This window comes from Ornithodoros turicata, chromosome 4, assembly GCF_037126465.1.
Source record: "Ornithodoros turicata isolate Travis chromosome 4, ASM3712646v1, whole genome shotgun sequence".
NCBI classification, from domain to species: domain Eukaryota; kingdom Metazoa; phylum Arthropoda; class Arachnida; order Ixodida; family Argasidae; genus Ornithodoros; species Ornithodoros turicata.
This window is the reverse complement of record NC_088204.1, coordinates 31,260,750-31,282,868: the sequence shown is the minus strand read 5'-3', so window position 1 is coordinate 31,282,868 and position 22,119 is coordinate 31,260,750. Positions and strand designations below refer to the sequence as shown.

Genomic DNA, 22,119 nt, shown 5'->3' with positions numbered 1-22,119 from the left:
GCGCCTGGAGAATGTATTCAGAAAAGGCTTCGGGTGTGTAAGGTCAGCCCAAGGCGTGTTGATGGGAGCGCGCTGCTCTGTTGGGTACCCAAGCTTGCAGCCAGCGATGCTGGAATGATTATTTTATTTGATTTTATTTGGAGTCATTATCGGCTCACCTATTTAGTGAAGACCTATGAACACGGTCTGGTTTAAAAATGATGAGAGCTACAGTGTGTAGCGAATGATGTTCACATTTACGCGTCTGTATAATGATCGCTGCGTAGAAGCACGGCACCGTTTTCTTCGTAGCGAACATGCATTCCTTTCTTTCTTTATTGGTTCGCGCCGGCCGAGTGACGATATCCTATTACATCCGGAACGAGGACCGATTGTCTTGCGTAAGCATACATGTCTGTGCCGTCTTTTGACGATGGCAGGATAATTATTGACCTGAGGAATAATATGGATTTATGTGGTTGTGAAAATAGACTTTGTGTTTGTGAGTGTGAAAATGTTAGTGTGTGTGTGCGCGCGCGCACGCGCTGGGACCCCACTTGACAGGTAAGTGTTTGCCTTTTCGTGTGACACGAGTGATACATTTATGTACTATTGCGTGAAATAGTGGTTTTAAAAAATAAGGGCAGTCGCGTTTGCATTGCTATCTGTAGGATAGGACGAGCGTTTTTAATGGAATTGCCTCGCGAACCTGGTGAAGTCTTTGTTTTGGGCAGGGTATTTTATGAGTGCCCGACGCCGGTCCTGCTGTTGTTTGTTTGTTTGTTAGTATGTATCTGTCACGTTCGTAGCGCTGTTCAGGCGCTAGCCGCGTAGCGATAAGCGGTGATTCTCCGATTATTCCTGAGCGGTACGACTTAAGCCTTTTCCCTGCTCACTTAAGGAAATTTGTGTATCCCTGTCCTGTGACACAAATGCGTGTAATTTTCGCGGTTCTTTTCTTCTGTCACTGCTTTTACTCAGAATGTAGGTGAGGGGGGAAAAAGTCAGCATCCAGGTAGAGCAGGAGAAAGCCGCTCGGCAGAGGAGAGTTCATGAGAATGGAATTTGTTTGTTTTTTGTTAGTATGTGTCTGTCACCTTCGTAGCGTTGTTCAAGCTTTATTTTCTTTGCAAAAATTCAGACTTTATGGTATTAAGCTGTTCGAGTAGAAGTGACTTTCCGTGCTCGCTTAAGATAGATTGTGTATCCCTGTCCTGTGCTTTCTTCACGCAGGGCCAATGCAAATGAGTATTTAGCATTATGCAATAATTATCTGATAGCAGAAATGGGTGTCTTTGTCGCAGTTTATTAGCGTGTGCGTCGTTCTTTTATTTATTTTTTTCTCTTATAGCTATGCGAGCAAAAGTGCGTGTAATATTTCGCTGCTCTTTTCTTATTTTCTCTACTTTTTATGTAGAAGAAAGCCTCCTGCGTAAAAGCTGAATAGTGTTCTACCAGTGGAAGTGGGGTTGTTTGTTTGATTTTGTTGGGTGTTCGATATCTTGACGAAGTAAGCAGTGCTTAATTTTGCAGGTTTTTGAGCAGAAATGCTGGTATCTGAGCACGGAGTACAAATTTCTATATTTCTCTGCTCCCTAAGAAAATTTGTACGTCGTTTTCCAAGCAGACCGCGTTTAGTTTACGCGAAATGAACTTATGTATGCTCTATGATGATCCGCCGCAGGCTTAGCCCTTTTCCCCGATCACCAGTGTTTTGGCATTCGATGTCGCATGTCTAGACTTGTTCAGTAGTGTTGCAATTTTTACCCTTCGCTGATATCTTGTTGGTGTCATGTTGTGCTAGCCGCGTAGCGATAAGCGGTGATTCTCCGATTATTCCTAGGCGGTACGGCTTAAGCCTTTTCCCTGCTCACTGAAGGAAATTTGTGTATCCCTGTCCTGTGCTTTCTTTACGCAAGGGTAATGCGTCTGTGTATGTGGCACTATCATATACCAGACATGAGTGTCTTTTTCTTGGTTTATTGGCATATGCTTCAGGTTTTTTAAGTCAAGCAAAAGTGCGTGTAATATTTCGCTGCTCTTTTTCTTATTTTCTCTACTCTTATGTAGAAGAAAGCCTCCGGCGTAAAAGCTGAATAGTGTTCTACCAGTGGAAGTGCGGTTGTTTGTTTGATTTTGTTGGGTGTTCGATATCTTGACGAAGTAATCAGTGCTTAATTTTGCAGGTTTTTGAGCAGAAATGCTGGTATCTGAGCACGGAGTAGAAATTTCTATATTTCTCTGCTCCTTAAGAAAATTTGTACGTCGTTTTCCAAGCAGACCGCGTTTAGTTTAGGCAAAATAGAAAAATGAAGTTGTGTATGCTCTATGATGATCCGCCGCAGGCTTAGGCCTTTTCCCCGATCACCAGTGTTTTGTATGCGATGTCGCATGTCTAGACTTGTTCAGTAGTGTTGCAATTTTTACTCTTCGCTAATATCTTGTTGCTGTCGTCTTGGGTTAGACGTTGAGCTTCGTAGCGATGTGCGGTAACGCTACGATTATTCCTGAGCGCTCCGTGTGTTTAATGCGTTGTCCTCTGTGCGTGCATGCGTGTGCTTTTTTTCCTGCTTTGTGACGTCATCGTGGCATGTCTGGACTTGTTTAGCAGTGTTGCAATTTTACCCGCTGCTAGTATGTTGTTGGTGTCATGTTGTGCTAGCCGTCGAGTTTCGTTGCGATAAGCGTTGATTCTCCGGTTATTTCTGAGCGGTTCGACTGCTCACTTATGGAAATTTGTGTATCCTTGTCCTGTGCTTTCTTTACGCAAGGGTAATGCGGCTGTGTATGTGGCATTATGCAAGAATTATCTGGTGGCAGAAATGGGTGTCTTTTTCTCAGTGTATTGGCGTGCGCTACGGTTTCTTGCAGTTACAGCTATTGGAGCACAAATGCGTGTAATTTTTCGCGGTTCTTTTCTCCTTTCACGGCTTTTACTCAGAATGTAGATGAGGGGAAACAGTCAGCATCCAGGTAGAGCAGGAGAAAGCCGCTCGGCAGAGGAGAGTTCATGAGAATGGAATTTGTTTGTTTTTTGTTATCTGTTGAGTGTCAGTATTCGCTTTCCTCGATATGTTGAGGAAGTCAGCCGTTATAGGTATTTGTGCAGAAATGCTGGTATCTGAGTGTGTGGAGTAGAAATTCCTATAAGCACCTCTCCTTGTGCATTCCTGAGCTGCTGTGTGTGCGCGCGTGCTTCTTTTTCCTGGTTTGCGACGTCATGATGGCATGTTGGGGCTTGTTTAGCAGTGTTGCAATTTTACCCGCCGCTATTATCTTGTTATTTGTGTTAGCCGCGTAGCGATGTCCAGTGACTCTGCTATTATTCCTGAGGTCTTAAGCCTTTTCCCTGCTCACCTAAGGAAATTTGTGTATCCCTGTCCTGTGCTTTCTTTGCGACAATGCGTCTGTGTATGTGACACTATCAGATACCAGACATGAGTGTCTTTTTCTTGGTTTATTGGCATATGCTTCAGGTTTTTTAAGTCAAGCACAAGTGCGCGCAATTTTTCGCTGCTCTCTTCCTCAAATCACCGATTTTACATAGAAGAAAGTCGCATGGTGCAGCTGAGAAGAGGGTTTCTCTTATTGTTTGTTTGATTTTGTTAGGAGCTCGGTATGTTGAGGAAGTCAGCTGTATCCGTAAAGAAATGCTTGCATCTGAGCGCAGGATAGGTATTCCTGAAGCACGGCACCCTCAGTGTAAATTAATTATTTTGGATGTGAGTCTGCTTCACTGCATGACAAGGCTGAAATGGGAACAGAGAAAAAATTGGAGCGCTTCATTAATAACGATCCAAGTAATAGGGTAATTATAGTTTCCATAGAAAGTTGGGCTCCTAAAATTATAGTTTAGTTGTAGTTTTTCTAAACTGCAATGCAATAATCATTAATATAGTATAGGAATGCTATCGTGTTCCCGTAAAGGCGTTCTGTCTTGTGCTTTGGAATGCGCGAATAGAACTTTGCTACCAGGCTTTCCCGCCTTTATGCTCGCAATGCGCGAATGGAACTTTGCCCACCCGGCTTCCGCGCCTTTTTTGCTCGCAGGTGCAGCCTCAGACAACGAATGTATGAGCATAGAAAGGGTCACGTATTACATAAGCCTGGAGGTGATGTTGAGTGATCTCACTTATTATTTTAAAAGAGCAGTGGCAGTTTACTGTAATTCTAATGACCATGATGAGCCTTTGGGGTGAAAATCGTTAATATGCGGGGTGCTTTTTTGTTGAATTTTAATGAGAGAATCAATGTCATTAAGAGTAGGACAAAGGAAATAATCTTGCGATTCAATGAATGATAGGAGTCTTTGCCGGTGTCTTCTTCTTCAGACAGGATGTGATGACGTCATGCAGTCTGTATCAATGCATTGACCATTACTGGAAAAAAGTGTGGCAATAGAAAAATGGTGTGTATTGTCCTGGGCAGATTTATGATGAGCACTGTTTTTGAATAAGAAGAAATAGTTTGATGCTGGTTTCCTTCTTTGTTTCTTTTCGCTTTTTCCCCCCTTGTCTGACAAACATGTGCTGACCATGTCTGGGCTTGTTCTGACATGCTTTCCTTCTGCATGTAGTTTTTTTCTTTTTGTACAAGGCATATTCTTGACGATAGTGCTGCCTTGAATGGGAGTAGAGCTATTCTTAATAATTTTGCGATTCATTTAGTTCAGAGAGTAACCGCGAGGGGGACAGGTGTGTGACTTTATGTCTTGCTGAACCATTTTTTTTCCTGTACAGTAAGACTTTGGGCATGAAATGCTACAATCTCCTCTTGTCTATGGTGCTCTTCTGCAATAGTTCCCTATGTAATCGTTATAGAAGAATAAAGGAAATAACCTTGGGATAGTGATTCAATAAATAATAGGTCCCCTGTCTAGAGCGTACGCGTCCTTGAGCCACGCACCTGCATGATGACCGCATACCGAGAGACTATTGTTTCAGGTTGACCTTGTCTAGAGGAGCATTAGTGGAAAAAAAACTGTGTAGCCCTGAGACAATAGGATGACGTCACGACCAATGAGAACGGCCTGCAGGGGGCGCAAGGATTCACTTCTCTCTTGGACACTGACGGGTCTCGACACGCAAATTCTGCTCCTGGCGTTGGCCGTCAGTGGAAGAGCGTAGCTTCGGTGGGGTTCTGTCTGCCTCTGATGGGGTGCGGATGTGTGGTTCGTCACTGGTGAATGGTGTACGACGATGCAGGTGGATTTTGTAACGAGCGGGTTTACAATGAGGGAATGCTGTGAACGGGAAAAATTATGGTGAGTGTCTTTTCACTCTGTTCAAGTGTTCGTTTTCCTCTGTTGCTCAGCAGTCGTACAATTTGTGCTGACGTGTTCTGACATGGCCCGATATGCATGCTTTCCTGTGTTGACGTTTTGTAATTTTTCTCTTTTGACAAGGAACATTGTTGTCTTGACGATAGTGCTGCCCTGAGTTCTGCGCTCCTCTTTACCCTTACTCTGTGTTGATTTGTTGAGTACCTAGTCCTCTTATTTGCCGTTGATGGAGTTACGTGTTAGGATATTTTGTTCTTTTGCAAGTCTCATTTAGTAAGACTTTGGAATTCCTACGATCAGCTTTCATGCATGGTGCTCTTCTGCAATAGTTTCCTATTCAGTTGTTATAGAATAATAAAGGAAATAATCTTGGGATAGTGATTCAATAAATAATAGGTCCCCTGTCTATAGCGCACGCGTCCTTGAGCCACGCAGGTGCATGATGACGTCATACCGTGGCTTCACTACAGATTGACCAAAGGAGCATTAGTGGAAAAGAACAGTGTAGCCCTGAGACAATAGGATGACGACACGACCAATGAGAACGGCCAGCAGGGGGCGCAGGAATGCTCTTCTCTCTTAGCCTCACGACCAATGAGAACGGCCAGCAGGGGGCGCAGGAATGCTCTTCTCACTTAGCCTCACGACCAATGAGCAACGAGAGAAGAGGGCGCAGGAATGCTGTTCACTCTTAGCCTCTCGGAGGTGGTCACCCCAGAGGGCGCTAGGAGCGCGTATGCGTAGCGGCCGCGGAGCGGCGCCCCAGTCAGTTTCTCTCCGGCTGTCGCAGAAAGCAGACGTGCGCTCCCCGCGCTCGCTCAGTTTCTGGCTGGTTGTCACGGAGAGCAGTCGCATCGGTCTGCGCTCCTGCTGTGGTGAGGTGATTTGTTGCGTAACTAATGCTTTCGTCAACTTTGTTCCCGCTTTGTTTGCGATTTTCGTGCCAGTGCTGGTTGCTGTTGACCGGGCATCCCCGGCATTTTCTATCATCTTCTGCCTTGGGAACGGCAGTAGCGCTGGCGTGATTCTTAATAATTTTGTTGTGAGATTAGTTGAGAAAGTAACCGCTAGGGGGTGCAGCTGCGGGGCTTTATACAGGACAAAAAAGCATTACGAGTCAGTTTCTGCCTGCCTCTCGGATGGAGCAGTCGCATGGTTCTGCGCTCCTGTTGTGGTGGGATCATTTGTTGTGTAACTAGTTCTATTTTCTTGTTAGCTATTGATGGTTTGCATACTCTTGCTTTCCCAGCCTCTGTATTACGAGTGTTTTTCTCCTTGCATGTCCAGAGCTGTCCTAACTTGCCCAGACATGCCATGATGACGTCACAGCTGACGTCACAGGATGTCCGGAACTGGTGCTGCGATGCTTTGCAACCTGCCTCCGTGCTCCGTCGCCCAGCGACAGTCAGCGGCCGTTCCGGACCGCTTTCTACAAGATGGCGTTGTTGATCTTCAACTAAACTCCTTCTCTCCACTCTATCTCTATCTATTTTTTTTATTTTTTATCAGCTCAAGTAGCCGGCAACTCACACAGTGGTCTGGACGTGTCTTAGATGATCCCCAATTAGTGTAATGACTCCCTGGTGGGTCCTGATTAATGTGGGGGGTCCCAATTAGCTCTAATTGCTAATTAATGGCGTCCAGACGAAGATGTGAGTTTCCGGATACTTGAGCTGATCCCATACTACTGCTGAGAACACGAATGCAACTGAGAACATTCTCGCGGTTCCGAATCCATTACCGTTTCAAAGTGTTGACATCGTGTTTAGTGCGTCTGCTGAGTCGAGTCTTCAAAACCAAGAATACGATGGAGACGCTCGCTCATCCAGTGTTCCTCCGCAAGCTAACTTTGAAGAGCAGCTGAGATCGTGGGCGCTTGCACCGTCTGTGTCACATGTAGATAATCTCTCTTCCAAGGTCGGTGGGGGGGTTCCTCTTGACCACTGCTCCTTCGAAAAGGGGGTGACAGTTTAACGCAAAAGAAAAGAGTGTAAGTGAGCTGGGGTACGTTCGAAAGTGGTATCATTTCCCTCAGTTTGAGGAGAAAGATGCGGACAGGAACACATAACAGAACGGGAGGAGTTGTGTCGCTGTCCGTGTCTTTCTCCCTACGCTCACAGAAGTAATACCACTTTCGTGTGACAGCTGTTGAGACAGAAATTTGAATGAAAGTGTCGACATCTGATGACTCACACGTTGGGAAAACATCTAAGCTGCTCTGTAGTTTATTTTTAATAAAAATTCTGTGAGAGCTAAAAACAAACATCCTGTGTGACATGTCTCGAAACCTGTCTTGCTATCTGAACATGCAGATCAGTCTGAAAACAGCATTGTGCAAGCCTTTTTATGCATTATGCATTGAGTAGAAAGGTATCCCAGCTTTACTTTGATGTGTACACAGCCATTAGAAGCAGCGGCTTAGCCAGAAAAATATTTCTGGAGGGGTTCTTCAGGGACATATGTGGGAGACGGGGATTCCTGCTCATTCCCCTCTCCCAAATGTATCCATTTAGGGAGTCTCAACCCCGAAACCCCAGAGCTTCTGGCTATGCCAGATGTTAAAAGCTTAGTCTATGAAATTATCTGATTAACTAGAGAAGTATGACCACAGTTACCTAACGCTATTCAGCACTATCAACATTATCATTTATAACGCCATCAACATGACTATATTCTTTTCCATAAGGGAGCCAAAACAGCCCCAATGCTTCGTACAGTGGGCATAGCGAAGTTGAAAAGGATGATTCATTGGAGCTGCAGGGCTGCATCCCAGTCGGGTATATTGAAGGTATGTAGGGAACGTGATTTTCCCTTCATAGGTTCCTGACACACCTGTTCATAGTGCTGAGCAGGGTTTGTACATGTGTTGGTATTAAAATAGGAATATTTTTCAGGACCGTCTCATATGCCTAGCGTAACAGCAGCGTCAAGCTTCAGAGTACCTGAACTGTCTCACACTCTCTAATAGGAACATTCTGGTTTGTACTGATATCCGATTTGTTGCAATAGGAAAGACTGCTCTGGTCTTTTTTCTTGCACGCACTCTGTTTTCTCTTTCACTCTATTACCAGCTTGTGATATTTCTGATTTCTGACATCGTTGCATATTCACCTGTACATTTAGTTATTTCTATACTTGAATTGCAGCGAGCAGTATTCGCCCCACCTCTGCTTCTGCCCCTCCCTCGGCTGTCCAAACCAGAAGTGTACCTGAGTTGCCCCACACACTGTACCAGGAACATTCCGGTTTGTACAAATGTGTGATTTTTTGCAACAGCAAATACTTTTTCAGACATTTTCCTTCCATATTCACTGAATTTCTTCTTGACAATGTATAAGAGCTTGTGATATACCATCTCTCCCATTTGTGACACCGCTGCATAATCACATGTACATTCAATTCTCTCTGCATCGTTGACTTGCAGCCAGCAGTATTCGCCCCATCTCCGCTGCTGCTCCTCCCTCAGCTGTCCATACCAGAAGTGCACCTGAACTGCCCCACATGCCGCACCAGGAATACTCTGGTTTGTACTAATATGTGATTTTCTTAGAATAAGGAAGTCTGTTCTGACCAATTTCTTTTCACGCTCAGATGTTTTTTTTTTCATTTTCGAGATTGTCCACGTGCGTGATATATCTCATTTGTGACATCGTTACATATTCACCTGCACATTTAATTGTGTATGGCTGACCTGCAGTCAGCCGTATACGCCCCACCACTGCTCCTGCTCCTCCCTCGGCTGCCCAACCCAGAAGTGCACCCGAACTGCCTCGCATTCTGTACCAGGAACATTCCAGTTTGTACTCATTTGATTTCCTTCTACACTCACTATTGTTTATATATATATATATATATATATATATATAGTCTGCGAGATTGTGGTATATGTTCCATTTATAACATTGTTGCATATTTATCTGTACATTCTATTTCCTCTGTATGTTTGGTTACGCAGTCACCCGTATTCGCCCCACCTCCACCTCTGCTTCTGCTGCTTCCTCAGCTGTTCATGCCAGAAGTGCACCTCTACAAGGTAACGTAATAAAATTTCAGGTTGCCACGTACCCCGTCAAATTGCAGCTTTGAGTGAGAGGATAGCATAGCATTGAAGCGAATGTCTTCCACATGTTACAAAGAAGGGGGAAGAAAAGACCGTGATGTTTCTGGCCATGTGGTCGCTGTTAAGCTGGAATATATCTGAGCTTGGAACCGCTGTTACAGGGTTCTAAGGAGAGGTGCTGAAATTGCTTCATATGCTCCAACTAACACAGCACACGCACGGCGAGCAGCTTCAGGCTATTCTTCGAGCATTGAATAACTCTACTAACCCTGCAAATCAGACAGTGCTTGTGGAGGAGCCTTTCCGGTCCGTAGCTGACTTCCTGAAGTTCGATGAAGAACTTCAAACGGCAGCGGGAAAAAAGGAGCAGCTGGTAAAAAGTCACTTTGTTGCCATATGAGGTTGCCGATACGTGCACTCACGGACTGACCTAGCGAGCTTCTATGAGCCACGAAATGGGTCTGATGTACCCAGTAGCTTTTAGTAGTATATATACTTTTTTTGTCGGCAGCAGATTTTCTTGAGACATGCTTACTCTGATGTTGGTATAAAGGCCACATATGGCCTTTTATCCATGTCTTATTACCAAACAATAGTGAGAAATATCGGAAGCAGAAATATATTGGTTCTGTGGGAAGTATGATGGTGCGAGCAGTTTAGCCACAGTTGAGACAATCTTTTTTAGCAGAATATCAGTCGTCGAGTGTACTCCTGTCCGTTGTTGTACTTCGCCCTCTGCATTGAATGTAATTTGTTGTTGTTGTTGTTTTTTTCTGCTTCATATCTTTTATACAGGGTGTCAGGGAAAACATGTCATTGAATTATAATAAAAAACTACACCACCTAGAGTCATGCGGCCAATGGCATTTGTTCTTACTGGGTTTTTGCCACCTCCTCATGTGAATGTCGTGTAACGTAAGTTTAATAGTAGTAATCATTCAACCCAAGTTTTACACAGAAAATCCACGGCAAGTGTTGCACTTTTTACTTTAAAATTATTTTAAAATTACTTTCAATTTTTTTAAAAATGTCAATTTTAATTTTTTTAAATTGTGCAAAATCTAACGCAATGCAATACTTGTCGTCGATTTTTATGTAAAACTCGGGTTGTAGAAAAAAAAACTAGATAGGAAGGAAGCTAAGAGCAGCCATCTCCAAAATGACGAATCTGCGTCTTGAAACTTTCTTTTCTTCTGTGTTTCGGTGATATGACATACGGGACAAGATCTTCACGCGGCAAGGGACGCCGACGGCGGCAATTCATCTACCGTCGACGATTCTGCAGATGGCGTCGTGTCGTCAGTCATGCTGTGTCTCCGGCGTGCCTCGTACAAACAAAACAGCACACATTGAAACAGCTTGCACATTGAAAACCATAAGCAGGTTGATTCTGTGTATTTTGATCTGTCTAAGGCCTTTGACACTATTAATCATGAATTGTTGATCACAAAGTTGTCACTATATGGTATCTCACTTTCACTCTGCAAATGGTTTTCTTCCTATCTCTGCGGCCGGTACAACATTGTTCGGTACAAAGATGCATATTCTCATCCTTACTACATGACATCTGCCGTGCCCCAGGGATCTACCCTGGGGCCATTACTGTTTAACATGTTTGTTAACGATTTGTAACCTGTCTACGTAACTGCCACGTCCTGCAATATGCTGATGACATTAAGTTATTTCGTGTCATTGATGAGATTCACGACTGTACCGCTCTGCAAGATGACATTTCTCGAATCCATCGTTGGTGCTCAAACAATTTGCTTAACCTGAACATTTCTAAGACAGCCGTCATCTCTTTCACTCGAAAGCCGCATCCATGTCATTATACTTACTCTCTCGACTCTGTTCATATTAGACGTGAATCGTCCATTAAAGACTTGGGTCTTCATCTTGACAGCTCTTTAACTTTTCACACGCATGTAACTCAGCTGTGCAACTGTGCGATGCGTAAACTCGGCATCATCTCGCGGATCACCAAAAACTTTCAAGATCCATCTTGTTTCCTTCGCCTATTCTTCTCCACCGTACTCCCTCTTCTTGAATTTGCATCAGTGGCCTGGAACTGCCTCAGTATCACTCAGTCCGCTGACATAGAAAACGTCCAGCGACGCTTCATCTTTGTTTTTCATCTTCGTCATCTTGGCTGCAGCACTTACTATAACTACGATCATATACTGAATAAACTCTCCATTCCCACACTATCTCATCGCAGAACGATTCGTGACTGTCATTTCTTGTATAAGCTCATACATTCTGTCATCGCCTGCCCCGAACTACTTTCGTGCATCAACTTTCGAGTGCCCTCACGTTCTCTGAGGTCTCATCTTCTTTTCTATCCTCACTCTTTTGCAAAGCTTCATCCAATCAATCGTTTACAACTAATGTTTAACTCCGCCTTACAACACCATGACATCGACATTTTCGCTCCTTCTCGTGATTTTCTTACTAGTATTAGTGCCATTGTTTCTATTTAACTTCGTTTGTTTTACTGTTAACCTTGTTGGCTTTTTGTATATTTTACTGTCTTTGTTCACGTGTATAACCTTGTGCGGTGCACCAATTAGTAGACCCTAGTGGTTGTTTTTGGGTACCTTAACAAAAATAAAGTTATTATTATTATTAAAAGTTTTGAATGCGTAACTGCTGGACTATTCGCAACCCGAGGGTATTCAGGTTTGGTAAATTCGACATCAGACGGCGTGTGCCCCAGAAAAACTAGTGTGCCTAAGATTTCGGCCATTACGGTTTCACCACAGACCAGGACACAGACGAGAAAGACGAGACTAGCCATAGCTGATACGAGCCTACTCAGTGTTTTTGCTTAGGGAGTACTGAGCCTTGTGCTCGAATGCAACCTTTCAAATTCGATTCCTCAAGGAAGAAAGGGATTCCAAAGTAAATATTACGTGACTGAGATGTACTCTTCTTAGGCTTTCATATAATCATAAGGTTACCCTGGGTTGAAACTCACTTTACAGTTCCTTTAACTGCTGCTGCTGCTGCTGTAAAAGGTCAAGCTGATCCGATATCAGATTAAAAGCAACATGAATCCCTCTAGTAGGTGATTCGTACGCGGGAACATCATCCACATAAAATAAGATAAAACGACGAGCAGACCGAGCCGAAGTAATCGAAGTAAGCGATCGAAGTAATTCGATCACAGATGGTACTTCATAAACAATATGTACGCATTTGTATAAAAATAGACAATCACGACTAATCGTACAGTCGCGGACGACACCAATCGGATTGAAATGAAGTCCTCATTATGCCGAAGATCATATATCTGCATGGGCGCACCTAATGCTGTGCCCATTTGCTCCGCCGGCTTTGAAACAGAAAGAACGACGAGCGATGGTTTGAAGCTTCACAAATACTTGTCACTGGATCGTTTTTGAAGAAAGCACACTTTATTTTTCTTAGTCTCGCAGGGCTGCAATTTAAATAAAAAACAACAAACGACAATGAACATAACTGGAAGTAGGTTTACATGTAACAAATGGCAAACAACTATATTCTTGGTAATTATCTTCACTATATTTTGTTAGTACATTTTGCAAATATTATTGTTAGCATACATGATAATATAGTTAGTTGTTTAAAGGCAGGTGTCCTTTGTTGATATTGTTTGCGTACACTGGGACAGTGGAACTGTCTGAATGCCAATATTGCACCAACATTTATCGACCAAGAAAATCAATTGAGCAGCCTCATGGAACTTTGCATAAACGTCGTAGAACGTGTAGAGGCCGACAATCCAGCATTGATGCACTCTCATTCTATTGAGACGCACTGACGTGGTCCTAATTATTTTGCGCGGTGGTACAGTAGCCGTTGTCTTCGAGTATCATATGGGCTCCCTTCGCTGCGATCATGTACACTGCGGCCATAGTATTTCCAGAAACCACGTTTGGCATCACGGAGGCGTCCACCACACGCAAGTTCTGCACGCCTCCTCTGAGCCTGCAAGCAAAATGCATCACCTTCGTAAGTCCCATGGCGTCTTTATCACATTGCTGTGCGATCACAGTGTACGTTTCAAAGGAGAAGTGAAAGGAAGACCCCTTCTTGAATTTGGCGAGTGGCACGACAAGGAACGAGCTTTCTTGTACAAAAGTCAATCACCGCGGCCGAACAGTAGCGAAGGCGAGAAATATTTTATGCAGACCCCAGCTACAAACTGATCAAGTATTTAAGAGAGCCCACAAAGGAATGTGAGTGGGATTGGGTGGGGACTATGATTGACGGTTCCCTTTTCTTCGCGCTGTTCTGCAAACGTTACGGAAGCAGACTGACCTGCGCCTCCAGTGTCGCGACCAGTGATTTATCCAGACCTCCTCCACCCTAAACAGCCTCCACCCCAAATGTTTGGCGACGCGCCCCTCCCCCTAACTTTTTTGTTGGTAATGCTGCATAAAGCTGTTACAACGCAACTTTTTTTTTCAATAGCCCTCGTTGTTTCTGTTCTGAATAAACCAGCGGTCGCTCGACTCGACACAGTGCAGACTTCTTTGTGAGTTTGCAGAGCTAAGATAATTGAGGTGATCTGCTGCGCATATTGTCTTCTGCGATACAGATTACGCTCACATGCACATTTGATTAATGGAGCAGTAAAATAACTAGGGCTGCTTGCAAAAACGAGCGCACCCAATTGTGTTACCGTCAGCATTTTCGCAAACGTTTCCCTCTCTTTTGCGTTGTTGTGGCGCATTATGAGCTTAGTTGTCGTAGAGACATAAAAACTCGAATCATCATCATCTTTCATTAGGCCGATATTCTTAGAAATGCAGTATCTCAACATATGTGTCTGGATAACACAGTGTCGCCTGTGGTGAGAGCTGCCTGCACTAAAATATTACCAAAGGAAGGGCGTCGGCGGAACGCGATTAAAGTCAAGGGCAGGCATTGGCACTTCCCAATATATTATATATTTCTTCATCGAGAGCAGAAAAAAGAGCTGCGTACCGATTAACAATTACCTTTTTAGAAAAAAGAGCTATGCCACTTGGTCAACAGCATTTGTTAGTGAAACCCTCCGGTATAGCATAGAATGATAAAAAGTACAACACATGCTGACGTAAAGTCAATTAATTCAATCGAATGTACTTAGTGTATATTCTCCAGATCTCATGGAAGGGCCATTATTACGTTTTAGCTGTGGCAGAAAATAGTTCCAAAGCTCAGTATCAAAGCAGACAGTTAATCATGTATTATACGCATTACTCGGTTCATATACAGGGTGTTTATCTTTATTCGTTACGGATTTTCTATTTACAAAAAATAGCTGAGTAAAATAGATGCCTTTGTTGCAGTTGAGTTCTACGGCTAGGCTGACATCCCCTCGAAGAAAGTATGTAACTACAAGGTGACTAATTACCTAAAATTTCATAATTTACTCTCTAATTAGTGGATTTGGGGGGAAAGCGGGCAAACACAATGAGAGACCATCCAGTTGAAAGCCATTCCACGTTTTTTTAAAAAAGTCCTGAAACACGGACCAGCCTTAATATAACAATCCTCGGATTTTGACATGCAAATGAGCCGAAACTGAAAACGCGCCTGTGAAGCGCATCGCATTCGCCGATAGAGGCATATCTGGGCGGGAAAGCGATTAAACTGGCCTGCAGGATCGGTACGTAATCCAATCCTCTCCATGGCTCCAAATCACGTGGCCCTCTTACATTAAATGAAGACTGTATCCCCTGCGCTCCGGGTTCCCATTCCGTGCGGTTGGAAATTTATAAAACGTATTCCCGTCAACAAACGACATGGTTACTGAAACACTGTGTTTATGTGGCGCACACTTGTCACATAAAAAAGAACGGCAAGACGGCTGGTCGGTCACAGAAGCGTACACGCACCCTCGACAATTGCTTATCGTTGCAGAGCGCGCTGAATCGGGTCCATTACTCTCTCCATCAGCACACACACACACTTTTCTGTCACTACTGAAAAGAGGGGAGGGGTATATGCCTATTATAAGAAAAATGAAAGGTGCTGCTGAAATTGGCTAATCTGCTGATGCGTTACTTACTGCGTGTTTTCCCAATCTGCCGAATTCCAATTCGCCGAATGCATTGAAGGCCGGGAGACAGCCTTAATCCTGTGACTTCCAAACGTGCTGTTCCTACCGGACGAATGTCCGACATGAGCGTTCCCAATTAGCCGAATTTACCTTGCTACTGTGGCTTAGTGCCTAAGATAGCTTTCCACGTCGAAGCTGGGAAGGTTTCGGCTCATTTGCATATCAAAATTCGGGGGTTTATATCTTAACGCACGTGATATGTTTCAGGAGTTGGTAAACGTTGAATGTCTCTCGACTAGAATGGTGTATCATACTGATCTCCCACTTTTGCCCGCGGCCCCCTAATTAAAGAGTTCATTAATGAATTTTAGCTACTTAATCATGTTATAGCTGCATACTTTTCTCGGGGGTTTTCAGCTTGGCCGTAGAACTCAACTGCAAATTTGCAGTTGAGTTCTAGCAGTTAACTACCAAAAACTACCAGAGCAAAATAGACGTTTTAAAACGGCATCTATTTTGCTCTCGTAGTGTTTAATACAAATTCTGTAGCGAATAAAAACAAACACCATGTATAATGTAGTTATTGAAGGTAATACTCCTGTTGCAAGAGAGAAAGAGAGAAAAAGGTAAATAATGTGTGATAACTGTTTTCTGCTCGTCTTTACGCTGCCCTTTTCTCTTACAGCTCATTGCCTAACTTGCTGTTTTGAGATTCCCTTTCGCAGTCTGCAATTTCGAACATTTGTTTAAGAACTGTAAATATTTTGTTTGTTTAAATAGCAAAAAGCGTCGTTGCCGTAGTGCAAAACTCAGAGGAAATTGTGCTGCTTTACTGTTGGAGGGACAAAGCGGGGTAATTGGTAAACGTTCATAATTTTCTAATATGCAGCATAAAAGACCAGGCAAAGTCGGATACGAATACAAACGTGACATAGCTGACCAAGTCAGGCCGACTTTGTCCGTGTCTTTTATGCTGCATATTAGAAAATTATGAACGTTTAATGAACGTGGCAGTGTTGTACATAGCTGCGCTACTAGTAGCGCCGCTACCGTATTCGCTACTGTTTTCGGTAGCGTAGTAGCGATCACGTTGTATTCTACATTGGTAATCGGAAAAAGTATTTCCGCTACAAATATGGGTGGGGGCCGACTCTTTCTCGGCTACCGCTGTCCCTACTTTTCATAATCTGGAATACACGGAACACACAAAAAAGGCAACGAAGCAGAATTGTTTTCTTCTTACTCCTTTTAGTTACTTGTTAGTTAGAAAGACTGATGTGATGATCATCCTGAATTTCGCTAACACTCATAAGCTAGGAACAACCGTATAGCAATATAATTTGTGTTATTCCGTGCGTATCCGAGAAACACAAACATACTGTATAATATGGGCTGGGAAGCTAGTTTCCGTCATACAGCCATTTGCAAAATATGTATGAGCGTGTTGCTCGCACGTTTCAAACTGTGGCGGCTTCTGTCCTGAGGCAACTCCCTTCCTACATTCTACCGGTTCGCTGGATTTCTACCCATCTAAAAAAGCTTTAAGGTGTTTGTGCCGCATGTAAAGCATTTCTGCCAAGGTAGAATTACTTTAGCTTACACAGGTTGCCAAACTCGGTCTAGTTTTTTTTTTCTCACGCCAAATGCGTTGCAGTCTAGGTATTCATGTATAAATGTGTGTATAAATAGTAATTGTTGTAACTAAATAATAACCGATTGCATTTCCTTGACTTACTTGAGGCTAGGGTCCACTACGGAACTTCTGTCGCTTCCCATCTTGCATGTCCCTACAAAATGGAGACCCGACGATGTTTGCTGCGTCGCCAAGCAGGCGAGATATTCATCACTGTACATGGCGAACATCTCGCACCCGGGAAAAGGAATGTCCCAGAGCCTTACACCATGACTCTTCATAGCGCGGGTAGTCAGGAGTCGCACCGCTAGCTTTGACGCTGAAATGTACGGAATTTGGGTTACAGAGCATGAAACATGTAAAAGCAGTTACACAGCATGGATAACGACTCTGCCACAAGAATATTACTGGGAAATTATGTCGTTCAGGCATGAGGGTTACGGAGTTGTTTTTTCACCGGATTGGAATGGAATGGTCTAGGTGATCCCTGTTCGCGCACCACGATCACTCCGTTGTCCAGCGTCACGAGTCCGGCTGCCGAGCTTAACTGTTCTCTTCTACTGAGGCGATGCATCTTCGAAACGCGTTCTGGGCTCTGATTATGACATAGCAGTGAAGTCGGTTGTCCGATACTTAATTACAACAGCTAAAGTTTGGTTACAGTAACATATGCCACTCGTGGTCGTGACCAGCGAGTCAGCTGGAGTTTTTATTCAGTATTTCGTAATAAATGTCGTAATATGTACTTAGCAAAATTTCAGTCGTATCAGTGTCGTTTTGATGTAATGAAGCCTTCTACACGTTGCCCTTATCATTTCTGATGCGGATGACGTTAGCTACCTTTGCGCTGCACTCTAAGGAAAAAAATGGAGTAATTTTGCTCCTTTTGGGGACTAAACGCATTGCCACATAAATTCGTTCATTTCGAGAGTAAATGAATGTCACAGAGAGGGGATTGCATTTTACGCTCTGTTCTACAGCCCCTGGAACAATATTCATGCCCATGAATCATAGTGCATCCTGTCCATAATGTGAAAATACTTTTAAGTAAACCGTCAACTGTGATATGTAGAGTGATCAAATCTTGCGAATCCATAGGACCAAATTTCGCAAGAAAGAACCTTTAACTCTATTCTTCCTCTGTGTGGGAGGAAATTGCTAAGCTAGCTACGTTACATACCTTTATTCCTTCAAATTCACGAAGCCCTCACATTTACGGATACTGTTTGATTCAGTGGACCATTTGCGAAGTTCAGTGACTATTTGCAGTCTTTCGGGGCAAATTTCAGATTTACGGAACTAAAATGGGGAGTAACTGCAGTCTAGGGGACTAGAACATGTAATTGTTCCCCATTTCACTCTTTTCTTGGGTGGCAAGTGGCAGACTCTTTACATGTTCCAGGTATTTCTCTTTGTGGATTAGTTTCGGAATTCAATGAATGGAATGGGATCCTTCATCCATTCTGGGAATGGGAATTTACTATAGCTCCCCACTTCGAGAAATTGAGAGTAATGGAATTAACACCTATTTCCACTCCTCGGATTGGGATTGGAATGGAATGGGTCACCTAATTTCGCAACCCTGGCAGGCACACTTCAGATTAACGTTTAGGAAACGGCTTCCTATTTTGCAGTTAACCGCACACAATTTGTTATTTGCCCTCTTTTATTTGTTAACTTCTATCTTTCTCGAATCCGTCAATTAAATCAGGAACCCGAACGCAATAAAAGAAAAACATTTCCGTTCTTGAACGGTGCAGATGAAAGAAGAAAGCTGCTGATTCAGCCTGCACGATTCATTATCATCCCCCTCACACAAGACCCTAGGGGCTAGAGTTCTTCTCATAAAGCGGATAATTTCTGTATGTAATGATTGTGATTTAGTTGTTAGACGACCTAAACTAAATGCAAGAAATACAACAGTTGGGCCTTTTATTTCTTCCACTTTTCTGGACGCTGGCTGTAGATAAATGCAAGAAATAAACACATACGAGACCCAAAAGAGGGTAGCTAACCCTTAAACTAATAAAGTTTTAGCTCAAACATACGATATACAGTGTCCGTCTCAATTGTGGCCAGAATTATATAAAAATCGGGAATACATGTTTACTTATGAAATATTCAAAATTTCAAAATTAATGAATATTCTTTGTAAGGTTGGCTATTTTATGGTCGCAGGAATGACCTCCTGGAGCGTTGCCCTACTTCGTTTTCACAAATGAACTAATGTCGAAGGATAGAAGACTGTCCCAACGACAACATCTGTTCATTTCGGTGCGCTGAGGCCGTTGCCGTTTATAGAAAAATGGTCAAGCTGAGAGATAATACACGAGGAAATGGCTTCAAAAAAGAAAAGAAAATGGATTTTGGACACCACCTTTGCCGCTCCCACGGGAAAGCGCTTCCCCTTGCCTAGTTTCAAACCAGGGACATCAAGATTCACTGCTTGTTCTCCCTGACATTTATCGGCAATGAGAGAGCGCATTTCACGGGGAGCCACAAAGCTCCAAATATGCTTTGTTCCTTCTAGGCCATTTTCTGGTGCATTCTCAACCAACGCCAACAACGTCAGCGCATCAAAGGCAACATATGTTGTCATTGTCTTTCGAAGAAGTGTATAAAACCCAGCGAACCTGTAAGGACATGTTAAGAGAAGTGCCTGAGGACTAGAGCCGCCGATATGTCGAACAGTGACTGTTCTTCTTCTGGGCACCGTCCTCATATTGGCATGGTATGTAAAGTGGGATGACGTGTTGAACGTTCATAGGTATTGGTAGGTATCGGTATTGGTTCATAGGTAGCCGGGAGGGTAGAAACGTTTCATTCAATCTTGCACGACAGAGGTGAACGGACTGCGTGCGTAAGCCTATTTACTATAATGTGGAGGGGAGTACTTGAATGAAGGCATCTTTGAATGAAGATGCATGCAATGTTCAGTGCCGCCTCGCTGCTCCTTTGAGAGGTCCGAATTTCCAGAGTTCGAAAGGGATGAGTATACCAGATGAAACTGCCAGGGATTGACAAATGCGGGTCTTACGAGCCATCGCCCATGTTCAGAGGGAAGCACCATATACATAAGCTCGTATAGGCATATCCCAAGGATGGGATATGTGTGTACGAGTGATACGCAAAGTATATAGCATGGATAGAAAAATAGAAGCCAAACATCTTGTTTTTGGTGCTCGAGGAGTGATCCCGAACCTTCACAACGACTCTTCGGGGGACCGAAGAAGAATGGAAGAGCAGAAGAGCGGAATGGAAGAAGAAGAGAATGGAAGGCAGCACTCCGGAGGGATTTTTCAAGAAAAGCGCGTGCAGGTCCGGGTTTATATACACCAACGGGAAATCAGACAATAGCCAGGAGAGAAGACGCAGCAATACGTTCCAGACGTATTCCGTTTGTGTGACCGGGTGAACCCAAACATGTGTGACGCCAACAAGATGCATTTGGTGGAAAGGATTGCAATTACCAACCCCAGCTAAGACAACAACATAGTTCATCCGACTTCTTGAGCGGCTCACAGTCCTCGGATCCATTTCACCGCAAGCCATGCTCGCGATGTCCAATCATCATCGTCCTGGACGCTTCACGGGGTCGCCCTTCGTTTCTCCTACGAACAGTAGCCAATGGCACCGCCCCCGACCAGCAGCTGGCTCCACCTGGAACAACGGCCCGCTTTCCAGGCCACCGGCTGATTCCACTCAAAGACACGGGGAGCAGTCACAGATGCAACCTCCACCAGCAAGCTCCAAGACAGCCCGAACTTCTACCAATCCCCAAGACAGCGTTCACGCACTAACGCTCGCCTTGGAGCGCCCGCAAAAACCAGCGGCTTGGTAGCGATTTCCACCCGGGATGATCAAAACCCGCTAAGGAACTAAGGTAAACCGTTACCAGCGTAATTGACCTGGCCACGCCATGCGCGGGTTTCTCCAACTCTGAACGCGATTAATTGCGAATGTGGGAGCCTAATGTTGTAACAGGACTCTTTGGGTGTAGCAGCATCATCGTGCTCGTCACAATTGCACGTTCTTTGGGTCTTCATTGTTCCGTTTACCTGCGCGTGCCGAACAGCATGGTTGTTCTGGGTTATTGTTGACCTTTTTGCTGGTTAGATCGTTTTGGCTATAGACGCTCAAAGTTGCTTAACCTAGCACGTGGAAAACAGAAGCGGCTCCGTCGTTGGGACCCTCCACATGACAAATTCATATCCCATGGCCCATGTTGAAGGCTAACAGTTTTAAACAATCATGGTCATCGGAGCCTCGCTGACCCTCGTGTCAAGCACCTCCCCACCTAGACTTGAACAAAAAAATGCAACCGTTCAGCATTGTGACGTGTGGAAATAAAAGGGCGCCTCACAGCTACCGCAGCTGAACTTGAATTAGACGTGACATATGCACCAGTATCGGCCCGTGCGAGCTTCACACTGCTTGAGGGCTTCCCCTATGAGGTTTCAGAAGGGTTACCTTTTTGTATGGACGTGAATCTTATTTTCGTCTTTCCAAAACGAACGACAGCCTAAGCCCCTTAATACGAAATCTCTTAATTAGAACTGACGCCTGGGTCCTGTCAAAGTCATGTGCACTTCAATAAACCTCTACCCGACAAACGTCACCATGACGTTGGTAGACAGACCGAAACCAAAACAGATCGGAAGGGGAAAGCTGGGTTCCACGAATGAGCAATTGTTCGCTGAAAGAAAGTAGGACCGAAGGTCGCGTCCCTTTCAGAGACCATCGTAATCCCCACAAGACTGTGGCTTTCAGGCGCAACCTTGTTCGCCACCAGCTTTCAACGTAGTTCAGCTCTACCAAACTCGTCACGCTGTCGAACATCATGACGCCATTTCTTTACAAACAGGTAGAGGTCTATTAGGGAGAACACCCGGTAATTGAACGTGCGCAATGCTTTATTCCAACGAGATATCCGCGCGGCGCCACACTCCCCACTACGGTGTGGCCCAGCGCACGAGCGCGCTGCTAGCGTGTCAGGGATACGCTTTCTTGTTCCGTGCTCAATTTCCGTAAGGTGCTATATAACTGTTACAGTGAGGACGATCATTGCGTCACATTAAAGGCAAACAACGACAGAACCACCATAATAGTGTGCAGGAACAAGCGTTACCAGGCCA

The 22,119-nt window shown here is 44.1% G+C and overlaps 1 protein-coding gene and 1 long non-coding RNA gene across 4 annotated transcripts in view; one reads left to right on the top strand and one right to left on the bottom strand.

The window, feature by feature from the left end:
- Window positions 1-397: 397 nt before the first annotated feature.
- LOC135391406 (uncharacterized) lies at window positions 398-11,927 on the top strand. Of its 3 annotated transcripts, none has more exons than XR_010421928.1 (8): window positions 398-5,242; window positions 6,548-8,048; window positions 8,155-8,238; window positions 8,407-8,505; window positions 8,685-8,783; window positions 8,958-9,056; window positions 9,216-9,293; window positions 9,482-11,927. It is a non-coding gene; the product is annotated as an uncharacterized LOC135391406 (long non-coding RNA). The 3 variants fall into 3 exon arrangements; XR_010421927.1 differs by having other exon boundaries at window positions 398-6,135; XR_010421926.1 differs by having other exon boundaries at window positions 398-8,048.
- Window positions 11,928-12,714: 787 nt separating this feature from the next.
- The window catches only part of LOC135392286 (glucose dehydrogenase [FAD, quinone]-like), a 40,506-nt gene continuing 31,101 nt past the window's right edge, over window positions 12,715-22,119 (bottom strand). The window contains exons 4-5 of the mRNA XM_064623003.1: window positions 17,087-17,303; window positions 12,715-13,289 (exon numbers count right to left, since the gene is read on the bottom strand). Of these exons, the coding sequence (XP_064479073.1) occupies window positions 13,130-13,289; window positions 17,087-17,303 (377 nt within the window). The 3' untranslated portion in view covers window positions 12,715-13,129. The remainder of the gene's footprint in view (window positions 13,290-17,086; window positions 17,304-22,119) is intronic.